General features: G+C 35.1%; 1 protein-coding gene across 2 annotated transcripts in view; it reads left to right on the forward strand.

The window, feature by feature from the left end:
• LOC149538513 (F-box/RNI-like superfamily protein) overlaps positions 1–18325 on the forward strand; it is a 237747-nt gene that overhangs the window by 119398 nt on the left and 100024 nt on the right. For both annotated transcript variants that reach the window (XM_089799835.1, XM_089799836.1), the window contains exon 7: positions 18235–18311. In XM_089799835.1, the coding sequence (XP_089655961.1) occupies positions 18235–18311 (77 nt within the window). The remainder of the gene's footprint in view (positions 1–18234; positions 18312–18325) is intronic.

Raw genomic sequence — 18325 nt, forward strand, 5'->3', positions numbered from 1 at the left:
CAATTATAGAGCACTAACCACACCAAAAAAAATATAATGTGATCTCTATCGCAGCTGCAATTCTCTTCACAACAAGTGCAAATAGCTACAAAATAGTCACAATTAGTTAATAAACTAAATATATCTCATATTACTGAAATTTTACGCAGAATATATTTTCACCCTAGCTGCATCTAGAAGGTGAAATATAACAACATAAAACAGTAGTATCTACAATGAGCATTTCATTCATCATAATTACTTCTAGTGAGTGAAATTAAGACTTATAGAAGAAGTCTCCAAGAGTTATTCATTATAGCTACCCCTAGATGAAAAACACAATCACAAAAATAAGCCATGCAATCACACACATCACTACCAGCATGGCTGCTCCCAGAGGGTGGATCAACACAAGTGACATCAAAACTTTTCCTTGAGAAGAATGTCAGATCACCTTGCCTACTCTCATAGGGTGATATACCTAATCGCAGAGGGCAGATTTGAGGATTTTCACCTCATACTTCTCCTAGAGAAGAATTTACTATCACCATGCCTGCTTGTAGAGGGTGATTTCACCATGCCTACTCAAAGAGGGTGCTTCCACCGTGCCTAATTGTAGAGGGTGGATCGAGAGCTTTCACCTCATTCCTCCTCGCAGAGAAGAACACCTTATATCAGAGATACTGGGACTATCTCAGCAAGAGCATTATTCTCCACAAGTCCCAATTTCTCTTTGAAGTAACAAAACTTCACTCGAGGAAGAGGCTTCGTGAGAATGTTTGCAATTTTCTCTTTTGTAGGAGTGGGCTTTAGTTCAACAACATTCTTTTGTACCATGTCCCTTAAGTAGTGAAACTTGATTTCCATGTGTTCAGACCTATCATGGAACACTGGATTAGGTGAAAGGTGAAAGTTTCACACAATTTTGATTATCACACATAATCGGAGTAGGCTCCAAAATTTATCCAAATAGCCTTGTAAGTAATTTACGAAGCCTTGCAGCTTCTCTTGCAGCCATACATTCTGCAATATACTTTGCCTCAGTTGTACTCTGAGATACTCAAGATTGTTTGCTGCTTTACCATGAAATCATGCCTGAGCCAATACTTAAGCAGCAACCATAAGTACTTTTCCTATTAGACACACATCTTGACCAATTAGAATCAGAGAACCCTTGTAATTTCAATTCGATAGAAGAAGAGTATTTCAATCCATATCCAACTATGCCATGAACATATCTTAGAATATGTTTGGCTGCAACAAAATAAAGCTATCTAGGCTCACACATAAATTGATCCAAGGTGTTAACTGCATAGCATATATCTGGTCTTGTGTTTACTAAATACATCAAGGACCCGATAAGCTGCCTACATGAAGTAGGATCAACTAAATCTGAATTAACTGCCTCATCATGTAATTTCTTCAAGTTAACTTCCATTGGAGTCATCATGGATTTGCAATTCAACATACCAAATCTTTTGAGAGCATCTATGGCATACTTGTCCTGGCTTAGAATATTTCCATCTGAATTTTTCCATACTTCAAGACCAAGGGAATAATGTAATAATCCAAGATCCTTCATGTCAAATTCTGAAGTTAAATCCTTTTTACAAGTAAGGATAAGATCATCATTTCCTGTAAGAAAGAGAACATCCACATATAATACTAATATCAGAAATTTATCATCAAATACCTTGCAGTAGAGGTTTGTATCTGCATCATTCTTGTTGAAACCTAGATCAATGAGATAGTGATCAATCCTCTCATACCAAGCATGAGGTGCTTGTTTTAATCCATATAATGCTTGCTTGAGTTTACATACATGAGAATCTTTGTCATGAATGATGAAACCCTTTGATTGTTCTATATAAACTTCCTCTTCAACTACACCATTAAGGAAAGCTGTTTTAACATTCATTTGATGTAATTTCCATTCCTTTATTGTAGCAATAACAATTGTTGTTCTGCATTTTGTCACCACAAAATGTTGGTAACAACACAAAACTTTTTCAAGCTAGTTTCGCATATCTCTAAGTTTGAATTTGATATCCAATTGTTTAATGTTGATTGATCAGTCGACTTCAATTCGTATATCAAATTGTTTTACTAAAGGCTTTCGTCAAGTCTTTTTCTTTTTTCTTTTTGTCGAGCCTTTGCCTGATTTTTAAGGCCTTCATCTTCATTTTCTTTACTTTTGAGTTTGCGTTTGTTGGTATTTAGTCCTGTGATTTTGCTCATGTCATGGCTTGCGGTTTTCCCTTTGTTTTGGTCTAACCTAGAGCGTAATTGGAGTTGTCAGTCAAGAGATATGGCCATTTTAGTGCCTCAAAAGTGGACCTTTTTGATGCAATTACACAAATTAAAAATACTAATGTTATTTTTTCAATGTGACATTCACTTTTTGAAAAATATAACTTAAATTCACTTTTTGTTATAAATTTAAGTTGAGTTACTCTTTGATTTTTCACTTAAAGTCACTATATAAACTATATAGCTTCAGTGTAATTTTTTATTTTAAAATCAAATGCTCATTTAAATGTTACTTGTTAAATGATATTTATGTGTTATATTTTTAATATGATATATAAATATTGTTTATGTCCCATTAAAGTAACATTTTAATGAAATTAAGTTGATATATGTTTATTAAATGACTTTAAGTCATCAAAAGTGGATATTTTATATGCAATTACATGTAAAATCCATCAAAAGTGGACATTTTACATGTCACTGCATATAAAGTTCAACTTAAAGCACAAGACTATCAAAAGTGGACCTTTTGGGTGTCATTACATCAAAAAGGTAAGTTTATATGTCATTGCATTAAAAAGGTGAGATACAACTTAAAATATATATTGCACTCCAAAAGTTGTGATTTTGACCATATGCATGTTTTAAAATGTGTTATGCACTCTAAAAGGTCTGATTTGCCTTGTTGCAAGTTTTTAAAATATGTATGTCACCCCAAAAGTTGTGATTTCAACTAAAGGCATATACTAAAACATGTGCCGTCTAAAAAGTCTGATTTTGCCAAGAACACATGCATTTGCTCACCAAGAACCCAATTTTGCTCATTGTGAGAGATTTGCTTGAGGTTTTTGCATGAGATCTTCTCCATCAAGGTTGGTTTTGCTTCACAATGGTTTTTCTAACATCAAGAATGAAATTTATCATGCTTAAAATCGTTTTTGGAAGCTCTATCTTAGGGCACATTTTTGGACATAACTCCAAATAGATCCATTTTTGACCCCACGTTTTTGCACATTGATGAATCAATTTGGTGTTTTATGGTGATTGCATTGTATATTGATGTGCGTTTTGACCTTTAATGATCAAAACGTTTTGATCATGCTTCTTGGTGAAACACGTTTTTCACCAAAAACATCCCACGAGCATGAGCATCCAAAAATGTTGGATCATGGAGCATAAATAGGGCACATTTTGGCATCTTTCAACAAGAACTCCTTGTTTTCTGCCCTCTCCCTTTTGAATTTGCAAAGTTGGAAAAAGTCTAAGTGTTCTTGAAGACATTTTCAGCATTGGAGCATCTTTTTCCTTCATTTTTGGCACTTAATCTTCATGTAAGTTAATTTATTCTTTCTTGCTATTTAATTTGTGCTTATCTTGCTGATTTTATGCACATTATTGCTTGATGATTGCTACCTGTTGAAATCAATGCCATGGAAAGTGCATTTTTCCTTAAAAAATGAAGAAATTGTTCATTTTCTTGTTTTTGGTTTTTTCCCAATTTCCAAATTCGAATTTGTGTGTTGAAGTGTATTGCATCTTGACATGTTTGAGTCACTTTCCAAAGATACGTTTTTCTTTTGAGTTTTTGTTTGCCGGTTTTCTTCACTTTGGAGAAGTCACAAGTACTTTTCCAAGAACTTGTTTCATTTCATGCGAAAGCATCATCACGTTTCACTTCCATCTTCCATGTCAAAACACTTCACATCTCATCCAACAAATGCGATTACATGTTTTCCATCTCATTCATCATCGCACATGCATGTAATCCCATTTCTTGTTTCCATTTCCACTCATCTCACTTTTTGCATCCATTTGCATGACACGATTACACGAAAAACTGTGTAATAGCATCTCAGAGGTTCAATTTTTACTAAAAGTCACTTTTTGAAAAGTCAAAAAGATGTCATTTTCATCTTCTATGTACTTTGACTTCACCTTTTCACCAAATGTGACTATAAAGCTCATTATCCCTCTTCTATTTTTCATTTCCATCTCTCCATATGCATTTGTGCCTTCATGAGAAAATACATGTTTCTACATCTTTCCATGCTTTCCATCTCATCCTCCATTTGCACTTGCATGTAAAGTGCATCTTCCATCCGCATTCATATCTCATCTCACCTTTCGTCTCCCATTACATGTTGCACTTACATGCACTCATTTTTCATGTAATAATGTCTTGAAAACCCTAAGTCACATTCAAAAATCAACAATCTTCATTCACACAGATTCTCATGCGTTCCACTTTCACACATTTTTATTTCATTTCATTTCATTCCATCTTTCATTTTCCACTTTTATAACACTTCATTCTTCATTCTGTTCATTTCATCTTCATTCACTGCATAGGCATGATGATTTCTTTTTGAGATTATTTCATCGGATTTACAAAGTCTCCAATCCATTTCCAAATCTTTGTTGCTGATCGCAAATCAACTTGTATGGCAATTCTTTCTGATGAGGTGTTTATGTGTTGGAATTTTTGTGTTGCAACGTGAACGCAAGAGATTTCCTCATCATCAAAATCCAAAGGAAAGATGAAATACCAATAGGATAAAGAGTTGGCTCATGCAACTCCATCATCAGTTGCATCTATTCTTGATAATGTAATAGAGACATTGATTGGTCATGTGGACATGGTTGATTTCTGTGGAGAGTTGAAAATCATGTTGGTCACGAGATGAAGCGTATCAAAAGAAGTAACATTCTCTTGGTGTTTGCATTTCGTATGGCAGCCATGGAACTTGATTTTGTTCTTGGATGTGCACAATGTTTTACTCCAAAATCAAAGACTATCAAGGACACTGACGGCAAGGTTGTCATTAGCCTTGATCCAGAGGTCATTGAGCAGATCTTTAAAGTACCACATAAAGCAGAGTGTGCAGATCTAACCAAAGAATCATCTTTGGCATGCTAGAATGGGTAGAAATAATAAAAGAAACAACTTCTTTAGATGGCCAGAGATCGTTCATCAGTCTAATTTCAAACAAGAGTACAAGGATCTCATCATCCTTCTCAGTAGAGTTTGTGGTCTTAAAGATTCTATTGATTTCAAGCCATGGATGTACAAGTTCATCTTTCAAATCATGAAAAACAAAAAACACATCTTTTGGGGAGAGCTGATCAGCATTGCACTTTGCCTGGAGATACTCAATGTGGGAACTTCAGTGCCCTTCTACATGAACTCTTACCTTGTCTACATTGTTGTTGTCATCGGATCTTCCTCTGTTCTCTCAACCAAAGGAGATCATCTTCAGGTTCTTGTTTGGGATTACTATGACCAAATCACTCTGACAAACAGTAAATTTCATTATATAAGAGTTCAAGATGCTTTCTTTGGGCATTTTCGGTGCTTGTTCAATAAGCAATTATCTGTCAAGAGAGTGTCTTATGCAGCATGAGAAAAGGTGAATCAATACGGCTGTATTTTCATACAATTTCCAACTTTTACATACTTAAGAGTTGGGTATTTCAAAGGAGAGTTGTGTACTTTACCTAGGTATGTTACAGAACGAATCATCTTGATGGAGCTAGCTAGACAACTCATGGACATGCAAAGTGATCAACATGCTATGCATAGGCCTTCTTTCGGCTTTACATCAGCCAAACCCTTAATGATTGGCAACTATTCAATCAATTCTATGCCCAAAGCAAAGAACATGGAAGCAGAGTTGCAGTTGATCACCTTGAAGAAGTTCAAGGTCAAATTTGACTTTGATTACCAAGAGATGAATTCTCAAATGAAAAGAGCTTACGAACATGTTCATTGCATCAAGAACATCTGGATTGATAGAAGAACAAAGCTTGACATCATGAAGATGGATTACTGTAGATTAACGTTGTAGTAGATAATCGATCTCAACATGTTGGAGATTCTTTTAGATTTCCAAGTTGAAGATGACGACAACATTCTTGATCTAGATTTTCATCAAGCCGACTTTGATAAGAAGTGCCCTTTTCCTATTTAGTGGCAATAGAAGGAAGGTACGTCCATCATGGATAGATTTCAATCCATCTTGGTAAACACTAACAAATGGCTGAAAAATAAAGGCCTAAAAAGGGTAAATCCTAACATGGGCTTGGATTGTGGAAGTTTTGGCCCTCCTAGCAGGAAGTCACAGCTAGAGATTACAGGGAAAGATGGTGTCTCATCTTCTGATGCTAAAGGTTCTCTCAAATTCAAATTGAAGGGTGGAAAAGGCTCTAAATCTTCTCAGATCTCTAAACTAGTTGAAGAGTTAGAGGAAGAATCAGAACAGGAACTGGAGATAGAATCAGATAAAGAAGATACAAATGAAGAAGGGGATGTCATGATCAAATCACCCCCAAAGCCTGCACAAACTCTATATATGAAGCACCTTTTTTGGATGAGGTAGATGACAATGTGGATTCATTCTGCACGGTTTTCACTCCTATTCCAGTCTCGAAAGTTAATACTATGGTCCTTCCTATTTCTTCTGTTGCTCCTCTCATTTCTGTAAATGAACAATATGAGCATTTGCCAAATGTTTTTGAGGATTTTCCAACTCTCACAAGTGGTCAAGTTTCCCAACTTGATGCCTCTTTGACAGGTTTTGAGCTTTTCATGATAGAATCTTCTCAACATGTTCCTATGCCTTCAACTGTGCAAACTGAATCTTACTCTGTTACAATGGAAATACAATTTGGATCAATGCCAATGGTCTCCACTGTATCTGCTTCTACAGATGAAGGCTTCAACTTGCTTGCATGGTTGAGCAAAATTAACAACAAAGAGAAGAAAAGTGGTTGTACCTTCGGATAATCTCCTTGTCAAGAAGACCAAATCCAAATCTTTGAAAGATAAGATTGTTTCAAGGATTTTGGTTTATTCAGATAAGACTAAATTTGTTGTAGTTGATGAGCCGTTGGTGGACAAACCTGTGGAAGAACTTACTTGTTCTGATTCCAAGTTTGCTAAGGTTGAAATTGGAAAGCAATCGCGTCTGAGTTGTTTACAAGATGCTCAAGATGCATTGGCTAATGTATCAAAAAGAAATCATGAGCTATGGGAGAAGAAAAATCAACTGAAATAGGAGGTTTCTCACCTAAACGAGGTCATTCGGCAACAATTTTCTCAAAGTGTTGTTGCTATGTCTCAGATATCCAAGGAAAAGAAAGCTGGTTGAAGCTGCGAAGTCTTGAATAGGAGAAATCATCTCTGAAAGAGTTCGTGCCATCACAGAGACATTTGCAGTTCTTAGGCATGTCAAAGAGATAAATGGAATAGAGCAAAACTTGATCTCTTCTTTGACTCGAGAAGCGAATGACTTAAAGGAAATCCTCAATGATTGGGATGAAATGACAAGATTTGATCTAGATGCTTTGGTTTCATGTGACATTCTTCCGTCATGTGAAATGTTCTTCAGATTCCAAGGACTTATTGGTTACAAAGAAGAAACATTGAGGAAGTTGATCACAAAGTTGGAGGCAACACTTGGAGATTGTCAAGCAGTTGAAACAAGTGTTACTTGTGATTTGGAACAAATGGAATGCCATGTTACTGATGAATCCAATAATCTCATTGCAGTTGAATGGGTAAGCTCGAAATATACAATCAGGATCAATGCTGATGTAGATTCTGAATACTTTGGTTCGCACACAATGAACAAGTTTTTTGTGTATAAATCTTTGACAAAACACTTGTTAACTTCTATGGCAGAAAATTCCAAAGTTGTTCAATCAGCGTATCCAGATGCAGTTAAGGATCGAAGCCATATCAAAGACTATGGAAATTGCTGATCTTCCCGCAGTGAGTGATATCATCATCAAATTCAAGGCACTAAGAAATAATCTTTAAGATTGTTGTTTTTGTTTTTATTTCATGTTTTTAGGTCTAAGAGAATGCATTACATCAAAAGATGTAATTACATGTAATGCGAGTTGTATGTGCAGTTGCATGTAACCCTATAATTTCTCTTCTTGTTAGACTAGGTGAAAGTTGGTTGAGTTGCTCCCACTTTTTCCTTCACTTTTTTCTTAACTCCTGTGCCTATATAAAGGAGTGCCCCCTCATTGTAAAAATCATCTTTATCTTTATGCAAGAGAGCTTTAGAGAAATTGTCCCAGCAGAACTTTATTTGTATAAGCACTATTTTGAGAGAAAGTGAATACAAAGGAGCATTTGAGACTTAACTTTGATTAAGTGAGATTGTTACTTGTATGAGTTATAAGCTTTGTCTTTAATTCATCTAAATTATCTTTGATTGATATTATCTTGTGAATTGAATATAAAAGGAGTTAAGAAGCAATTGGAGCTAGAGCTTTGACCAGGAGCAATTGTGGAAGTGTATAGCTAGAAGCTTTTTTTGTAGCTTATACTTCTTTCTTAATTCACAAAATAGTTAAGTTATTCTTACTTTTAGGAGTCTTTGTGCCCGAATTGTAAAGCTTTTCATATTGAAGTATGACCGGACTTAGAGCCAAACCAGTACATTTTCAGCTAGCCTTTGAGTTAGTGAAGGATTATTGGTATCACTGTTTCCAACTCTTGATAGAAGTGTAGTTAGAGATTCACCTTGCCCATTACTCGCTCCATGAGTAAATGGATTCTTTCTTGAAAGATAAGAAAAAAGGATATTGGTAACACCCATTTTATAAAATCTCTCGACTTCTTGCTTACCTTGAGTTGATCCAAGGAACGGTGAGAAGGGGGGGCCTTCCCTTTAAGGTAGGAGAGACTCTGTCTTACACGCTGTGGCTGGTCATCATATTTTGTGACTGGATTTTTACCCAAAAATGTCGGTTGCAAAATATCCACTCAATAGCAATGATAGACGTAAGGTATAATGAGCCATAGGAGCAAATGTTTCACCATGATCTATCCCTTCTTTCTTGTTGGGTTTTAACCCATAAATTAGATAAATAACAATAATGAATAACTAGAAAGGATGCAAGAGACACAAAAATATCGTGGGAAAACCCTTTGAGAATGAAGGGAAAATCCCAACCACACACAACAAAGATCATTTTATTGATAATGAAATTCAAGTGTAGAATGCCTTTGTTTGAAGCGATATATATATATAACATAAAGAGAGAGACTTCACATTCTAATATAAAGCCTCTTTAATTCCCCAAAACATAATTCTTTCCAAATACAACTCTTCGTATTTCCATGCCTCAAGACATGTTGAATGACACATGTCTTTATATTTAATATTACAATTTAATCATAATTGTCATTTTCAATTGAAGGTGACCATAACGGAATTGACGCCCAGAGATAAAGATTTCTATTGCAGCTATAAACTCTAACACTCCCTCGTAGTGAGAGAGAAATCTTTAGTTGAACAGTCACACACGATTGCAACCAAAATGTCAATGATAAAATCTAATCACATAGATCCTATAAAATTCATGAAATCACTCAACATGAAAACCCTACTAGAAACACAATCAACTTTCATTATAGACTTTGTCATGGAATCTCTCAAGATGACACTAAGAGATTCAATTTACTCATTGTTAATAATCATGGAATCACTCAACATGATAGACCTGTAACAATTACTCATAATCATGAAATCACTTAACATGATAGACTTATAACAATCAAAGCTAATCCTTTAATCACATACTCTCTCAACGTGAACTATCACGGAATCTCTCAATATGACATCCAACTCCCATCACGGAATCTCTCGACGTGATGTCATCATGGACTCTCTCAACATGATGTTCACTTCCCAGAGTGAAAGAGTTATCAATGTCGATTCTTACAATCTCATTTATTCACATAAGAGTAGGAATAGGCATAACAAATAAACAAGACTTAGTTCCAGTCAAGTCTCAAATTTTACTAATACCACAAGTATTACAAGCATAAATGAGAATGTTGGGGATTCCACAAGCACTCCCTTTGAAGCTAAAACACCTCCCTCTTAATCATTGCTTTTTTTGTTGCATCCTGCAACAAAGAGAGATTTAGTAAACCAATCTATCATATAAGGAGATGAATACCGAAAAGAAAACATTATTTCTAACTCTATAATTCATGCAAATTCACTCATGTTTTTCTTAGTAGGATCTACTTGTCCAAACAACTCTGTTTCACATGATCATAACCGGAAAATGAACAATTATGAATGATAGGCTCCTAAATAAAGCAGCTCCAATGTCAAAATCTGTCAAAATGCCTTCATTGAGAATTCACTAATTCAACATCTCCAAATCCTAAGTTAACTCCATGCCTTGCTAAGGAATGCACTGTATGAGCTGCATCACCACTAGAACAACACGATTTGATGCATAGCTGTGTGAATGCATTAAGGATAGTGTAAATGACATTTGCTCTAATGGCAGGTCAATTACTCTTGGAGGGACCCATAGGGAGAAGCGCAAGACGACTAGTGGGTAAAAATCTCTACCATGCAATTTGGTTTTTAGTAAGTGATGTAACTTTTAATATTAATCATGCTTATAACCTGTTCAGGTCCTTAACAATGTCTGCACCAAAATATTGGAATTCTGAGCGAAGATCTTGAACATTGACTTTTCATTTCCCATGACCCCATTGATACATCCAATCTGCAGGATCCACATTTGGAAGGTTGAACAAAAGTGTGGTACTTACTGCCATCTGCAGCAAAAGGCACGGACACAACTTAAATCGAATCTTGCAATCTTTAAATTTATATTTATAATGATCTAATCCCAAGTTGAAATTGTTTTTGTAGGACTATAGTGAGGTGCATCGACCAAATCACAAGAAGAAAATGTTGAATTGCTTGAGGACAAGCAATTTGAGGAAGGGTAGACTGTCATGTCCCCTATTTTTGCCCTTAGAATTTAATAATAAAGAACAAAATAAAGAGTTGATTTAATAATAAATTATTAAATGCAGTGTTAATATAATAAAATAAGAGAACATAAGAGGAATAAATAATATAATAATATGATATATTATTATATTATATTATATTATAATGTTAATAAAAGATTAAAAAAATAAATATCAAACTAAGAGGTATTATTAAGATTAGCCATATTATTAACAATACAATATCTTCTACATCCTTAAAGATATTTGAATGGAAGAATGACACATTAATCAATCAAAGTATTAATCAAATGATTAACAAACCATACTATCAAGAGACAACCATTGATGATACTTATCATGTATTAAAGGAAAGTAACATACTGGAAGGGGGTGAAGAGTATGGCATAGGAACTACCAAATGAACGAGGCATCAAAGAAAGAAATATATCTGTATTGTCTAGAAAATAAACAAGACACTTGCGAATAAGTCACGGGAGTAAGAGTCAAATTGAGGCCAGATTAAACGAAGTTCACAGAGCACTGACAAGTCTTATGCATACTAACCCAATACAATAGCGGAACCCATAGCGACGGGAGTGTGGAGCTGGCAATCGATGAAGACAAACTAAGACCGACGGTATAGAACATTGGAAATAGAATAAGACAAGGCATCTCCTCCAGCTTGGACAATCAAACTCCAGAGCAACCACCGTGTCATATTCTCTCCATTAGCAACATGAAAGGTCAGAAGAACATAAGACAAAGAAATAATAGTCACTTGAGGGGCAAGAGATCAACCGTAGGAGTATTCGAAGGAAGAACTGACATAACCAGAAGACATGCACATACAGAGATAATATTAGTTCATTAAATTATATCATTAAGAGAGGATTGGTTGATGTGGACGGAACCAATTCCCAACATTAAAAAGAGACAATGACTATAACATTGGAATAATAAAAATTCCTAGTGCACATTTAAGAACTGGATAGAAGTTCTAGCTGTCATTCCCTATACTAGAAGAGGGGATATTACATAACAACACCCAAGGCAAATTGGGTTTAGAAGATTCAAATGCATGCCAATTGAAGACCAAAATTGGGGTTATCTAGTTGGATTGCATGTTTAAAATATGCATTGGCAATGCATAAGTCCCAACTTTTCCCCCAAGAGCATAATCATGGATATCTAGTTAGATTGTTTATTTAAAATATGTATTGACAATGCATAAGTAGCAATGTTTTTCCTCCAAGAGAAAAATCAAGGTCTCCAAGGCCTTTTACATGTTATGTTGTTGCTCTTAGACCAAAATCGAGTTCTCTACATGCCATTACATGGAACGTTTATTTCATGCAAGTCTCAAATCGGGTTTAGCAAGAGCTTTTACATGTAATGAAATGCACATGTTTGACCAAAATTTCACCTCTTTGCAAAATTGGGGTTGGAGGAAGTGATCGCATGTTTTAAATATGCAATGCACTCACATGCATTTGGATGCCCAAGCGAAAATCGGGCTTAGAAAGGGTCATTGCATATTTTAGTGACTTGTATTTGCATGTATTTGAAATTCTTTGGCAAATCTTGGTTACAAGATGCCATTCCATGTAATGCATTTACATGCAAAGAGAAAAATCGGGTTGTAGTGGATGTAATACATGTATTTCATTTAAAAAATAACATTTAATGGAGTTGCATCAGTTAAGTGTTCTATTTAGCACATGTCTATTTGATTATATCACTTAAAGGGATCACATACATATTTACACTATATTTTACACGTGTAAATATGTTCAAAAAGTGATATTTCACTTAAACGTTTTAAAATCAAACATTAAAGTAAATCTCAACATCAAATTATAACATAAAGTGCATAAAGTCCAAATCGGGTTTAGAAGAGTAGTACATGCAACGATTTTGATGCAAATGCATTCGTCAGACTTTTTCTTAACAACACCCAAGGCAAATCGGGTTTAGAAGATGCAAATACATGCCAGTTGAAGACCAAAATTGGGGTTATCTAGCTGGATTGTATATTTAAAATATGCATTGGCAATGCATAAGTCCCATCTTTTTCCCCCAAGAGCATAATTAGGGTTATCTAGTTGGATTGCATATTTAAAATTTGCATTGGCAATGCATAAGTCCCAACATTTTTCCTCCAAGAGAAAAATCGGGGTCCCCATGGCCTTCCTACTTTTTATGTTGTTGCTCTTAGACCAAAATCAGGTTCTCTACATGCCATTACATGGAACATTTTTTCATGCAATGCTTAAATCGGGTTTAGCAAGATCTTTTACATGTAATGGAATGCACTTGTTTGACCAAAACTTCACCTCTTTGCAAAATCGGGGTTCGAAGAAGTGATTGCATGTTTTAAATATGTAATGCGCTCACATGCATTTGGACGCCCAAGCGAAAATCGGGCTTAGAAAGGGTCATTGCTTATTTTAATGACTTGCATTTGCATGTATTTGAAATTCTTTGGGAAATCTTGGTTACAAGATGCCATCACATGCTATAAGTTGCACAGGTACCTCTACCCCCCTTGAAAGAGGAAAAGTTTGAACCAGTTCATAGTTCTGGTCTAGTTCGAACTTGGTTCGATTCGGGTACTATTTTGCCTTGCGAGTTCGATCAGGTTTGAATTGGGATCGAACCTGGGTGAACCAACACCATAAAGTTCGAACTCAGGTCAAACCCGCAGCGAATTGGGCCCCGTGGATGGTTGGAAAGTGTTTTTTTAGGCAAAAATTAAATGTCTTTTGGCGTCCACAATCCTAAAAGTTGTTATGAATTGCTTTTGGTGGCCTCTCATTGTCATTTTATTTTTCCAAACAGGTTATTATGTCTTAAGGAAGAGCACATAAGTTTTTGAGCAAGCATCCGGTTGTGCAAGGAGTTTGAAGATTGATTTGTTGGTGTTCTTCAAGTGTTTGTGAATCATTCATATACATTTGCAAGCTTGTAATGGCTGGAAAAGATAAGATCTTATTCCATTTGCTATTGTTTTTGTTATAGTTTTTTTATTTTTCCATTTCTCTTTCAATCTTCATATTTTCTTTTCGATTTTTTCAGAATTTGTCATTTTCTTTGTCATGTCCCCTCCTTAGTTGGACTATCAGGGTCATGAGAATTAGCCTATCATGGGAGTCTTGTAGGCTAGCAGTGTTGGACAGAGACTCACATAGGATTTTCAGTGGTTGGACATGGCATTTCAGGCAGTTTTGGGCTAGTTTGGAGTAGTTTCTTGATTTTAGGAGGTTTCCCTAAAATTTAGGAGGATGTGGCAGCTTCCAGATATGTGGCTCCTTGGGACCAGTCCATGGTTTTAGTTTCAAGACAATTGGGTGAGTTCCCTAGTTTTTAGGAGCATCCCTAGATTTTAGGAACCGGACTGCCAGTTGACCAATCTTGTTCGATGTCAGTTACAGACAATTGACATGGTTAGTTTATGATTATCTGGTTGATTTGGGCTTTTGGAGGCATTGAGGGAAATCGGGGTCTCCAAGGCCTTTTACATGTTATGTTGTTGCTCTTAGACCAAAATTGGGTTCTCTACATGCCATTACATGGAATGTTTTTTTCATGCAAGGCCCAAATTGGGTTTAGCAAGAGCTTTTACATGTAATGAAATGCACGTGTTTCACAAAAAATTCACTTCTTTGCAAAATTGGGGTTGGAGGAAGTGATTGCATGTTTTAAATAAGCAATGCACTCACATGCATTTGGATGCCCAAGCAAAAATCGGGCTTAGAAAGGGTCATTGCATATTTTAATTACTTGCATTTGCATTTATTTGAAATTCTTTGGCAAATCTTGGTTGCAAGATGCCATTACATTTAATGCATTTATATGCAAAGAGGAAGATCTAGTACTAGTGGATGTATTACATGTATTTCATTTAAAAAATAACATGTAATGGAGTTGCATCAATTAAGTGTTCTATTTAGCACGTCTATTTGATTATATCACTTAAAGGGATCACATATATATTTACACTATATATTTTATACATGTGTAATATGTTTAAAAAGTGATATTTCACTTAAATGTTTTGAAATAAAACATTAAAGTAAATCTCAACATCAAATTATGACATAAAGTGCATAAAGTCGCTTAAGTGATAAATTAAAAAGCAACTTATAATGACTTTAATCACTTAAGTGATAAAGTAACTTAAAAATATAACATAAAGTCATTAGAATATAAGGCGAATATTTTAAATATGCAATCGAACTCAGAGAACCTAGTTTTTAGGCACTTAATCTTTAATATCTTTTGACTGACAACTCCGATTAAGTCCCAAGATATCTTGAATCGAAGGGAAAAACGAAAGCAAGAGATTCAAGGAAACAAAAAAACTAAAACAATCTAAACAAACAGTCAGAAATGCAAAAGGGAATTTGAAGGCCTCAAAAATCAAGTATAGGCTAACAAACTGAAAAAACGGAAAAGACTTGACAAGAGCCTTTAGTAAAAGGATTAATTATATGAATTGGGAATGATCGTTTGAGCAATTTTTGCCAATCAAATAATGAGTTATCTTAGAGAAATCTGAAACTCAATTGGAAAAGTTTTGTATTGTTACCTTTCACAAAATGGAGGACAACACAAGATAGAGCCCCAAACTACCTTTCTAGAATTGAGCCCGGAACACACCTTCATCCATGTATGTGTAGCATCAATAATTGTCCTAGAACATTCTAGTAAGTGAAACTTCCCCATTTTGGTGCTTAACAGTTCAATTTCCCACCTAAGTGATTTTTTTCTCTCTTCCCTTTTGTATTTTTACTTGAGTCTCAATGGTACAACTTCCAAAAGCCATAACTTGTGAACTATGCACCCAATTTTCTATTATAACCACTTTTTGGAAACCTCTCAAACCTTGTCATAGCAAGGAAGGCGTAACTTCATCTTGGACAAGTTTTGAACCCTTTTGGAGCCCCTCTAAGGCCTTGAAAATTAAGTTCAAAGTTTTCATATCACCCCGTTAAAAAAAAAAATTCAATATCTTCAAAGCTGGGCTTGATCTTGCCATAAAACTTTGTTGGCAGACTTATATATCCAAAATGAACCCATAGGGAAATAATTTTAACAATCTATGATCAAACAAAAAAAAAGCTATTAAAAAAAGTAAATTTGCCAAAAATAGAATCTTTTAAATTTGTTCTTGTTGAAAAATTGGACAATATTTTTTGGGTGATGCAAGATTGCTCTTACACCTTTGATGCTCCTGTATTAGGATGCAACAATTACATGGAAGGTTCATGGAGGCATATAACAATGGGTTGATAGGATTAGATTGACACGATTTGTTTGAGTGTTTTTTTATCCCTTCTTTAAAGCATTCAGGTTAGGTGTTCAAATTGAACTCAACTGATCTCCTAGTTCACAGTTGTTTGATGTTATTTGCCATCACTTGCATTGATCATTGTTGTTCATGTCATCCAAGTGCAATACTATTTCGGGTGCATTTTTATAAGGTGTTAAGATGGTTGGGAAAATTTGAAAGTGCTAATTTCATGCCCAAAGTGGAACTTAATTTATGTTTAAAGTTGCATTTGATTGGGTTTAGTTTGCTTCCTTGGCTACCATTTGAATCACCATTTCCAACCAGCTCAACTACCCAGAAAACATGATTGACTTATTTCACTGTCTTTTTAGAAGTCGATCCTATTTTTTGAGTTTGGTTCCATGGTGCTGAACAGGAATGATTATTTGACTTAAAAATAGTGGAACTCACATGTTTTCATTGAAATGCTTGGTTACAACTTGCTTAATTTTCTGCCATAGTTGCATTTTTCTTTACAATTTCCACATTTTCCACTATCACATGTTTATAGCACCATCACCAGATCTTAGAATTGGTAGTATCCATGAGAAAGTGTGATTGAGGTTTAACATACTCTAATGTTCATTGAATGACTCACTATGGTATGGAAGCAAGAGTTAAAAGCAAGGCAAAGGCTCCAAAAAGTCAAAACACCTGGTGTGTAAATGACACTCCCTCAAGGGAGCCCATTTTGCATGCAATATGCTACCTTGTTTGTCTGTTTTTTTCAAAGTTCGAAGAGAGAAGATAGAACATAATAGAATAGATTTATGTTGCAAAATAAGAATGGAGATAATATGCTGAAAACTTTAACTTATTCTGACAAAATCCGATACAAATGTAAAATGGAAGTAATATTGAAAACTGCGAATATGCAGATGATTAAATCAGATTGCAATCGCAAATTCAAACATACCCATTTGTAGAAATGACTATGAATGTCTGCAACAAATATGATCATTAAATGACAAATACAAAGGGTTTCAAACCCTAGCTTGCATTAATTCATTGAGAAAATGCTAGAGTTGGATCTGTTATGCAGCAAGATCAATACATATTGCAATGAGCACACTTGCCCAACTCCCAAACTTCCCACAATAACCACTATATATCAAATCTGCAATATTTTCCATTGAAGATTGAAGTGATAACTCCCAAGAAGCTCCTATGTGAATCCTGTAATGAAGCCTCTCTCAATCCTCCAGATTGTATCTCTCAACAACATGGAGAATGTCACTTGCAAGGGTCACCATCCTCACAAACCAGCAAGAGGAAGCACTATCTCATTCCAGAACCAAAGCATAAGCAATAAAAATATTCAACCAAGCATGAGAAATGAGCACCACAAAATTGCTTTTTATATTACTGCCAAGAAGTTTGATCCTCTTCACCAATGCATTTGGGACTAGATAAAACCATTTTTTACTCATCAACATTGTTTCTTTCTTTTGAAAAAGCACCCTTTCTCGCCTTTCCCCATTTTTGGGTGATTTTGCCTATTTCCCTATTTTTTCAGTAATGCTTTTCCTTTTCTTTAGGAACACCTTTTCCCTACTTTTTTTGCGAATACTTTTCTGCTATTTTTTCACAAATATATTTAGAGAGAGAGAGAGAGAGATGCATTTTTTATATTTATATGGTGCACCATGCAAATATTAAGATATATTTATGTACTTACAGAAATGTTTTCTTAAATTATACGAGACATCAACTTGGATTGGAACTAATTTGGGCATACACACTCCCCACCACATTTATTCATGTATACACGAACCTATATGTTGTATGTTTGTGTTTCTGAGTTCTGATTGTCCAACTTGCATGAGGTTGTTTAGTCAATTATATATGGATTGGATTACTCTTTTTTACCTTTTTATGCTTATTTGCGTAGGTTGGAGATAAAGGCATCATTGCTGTTGGAAGCAACTGTAGGAATCTCCATGACTTAAGTCTTCGGTTTTGTGACAGGTAGCTTTGATAAC

This window comes from Cupressus sempervirens, chromosome 9 (assembly GCF_028749045.1).
Source record: "Cupressus sempervirens isolate cs-2001-9-10 chromosome 9, ASM2874904v1, whole genome shotgun sequence".
In the NCBI taxonomy this organism is placed as follows: Eukaryota; Viridiplantae; Streptophyta; class Pinopsida; order Cupressales; family Cupressaceae; genus Cupressus; species Cupressus sempervirens.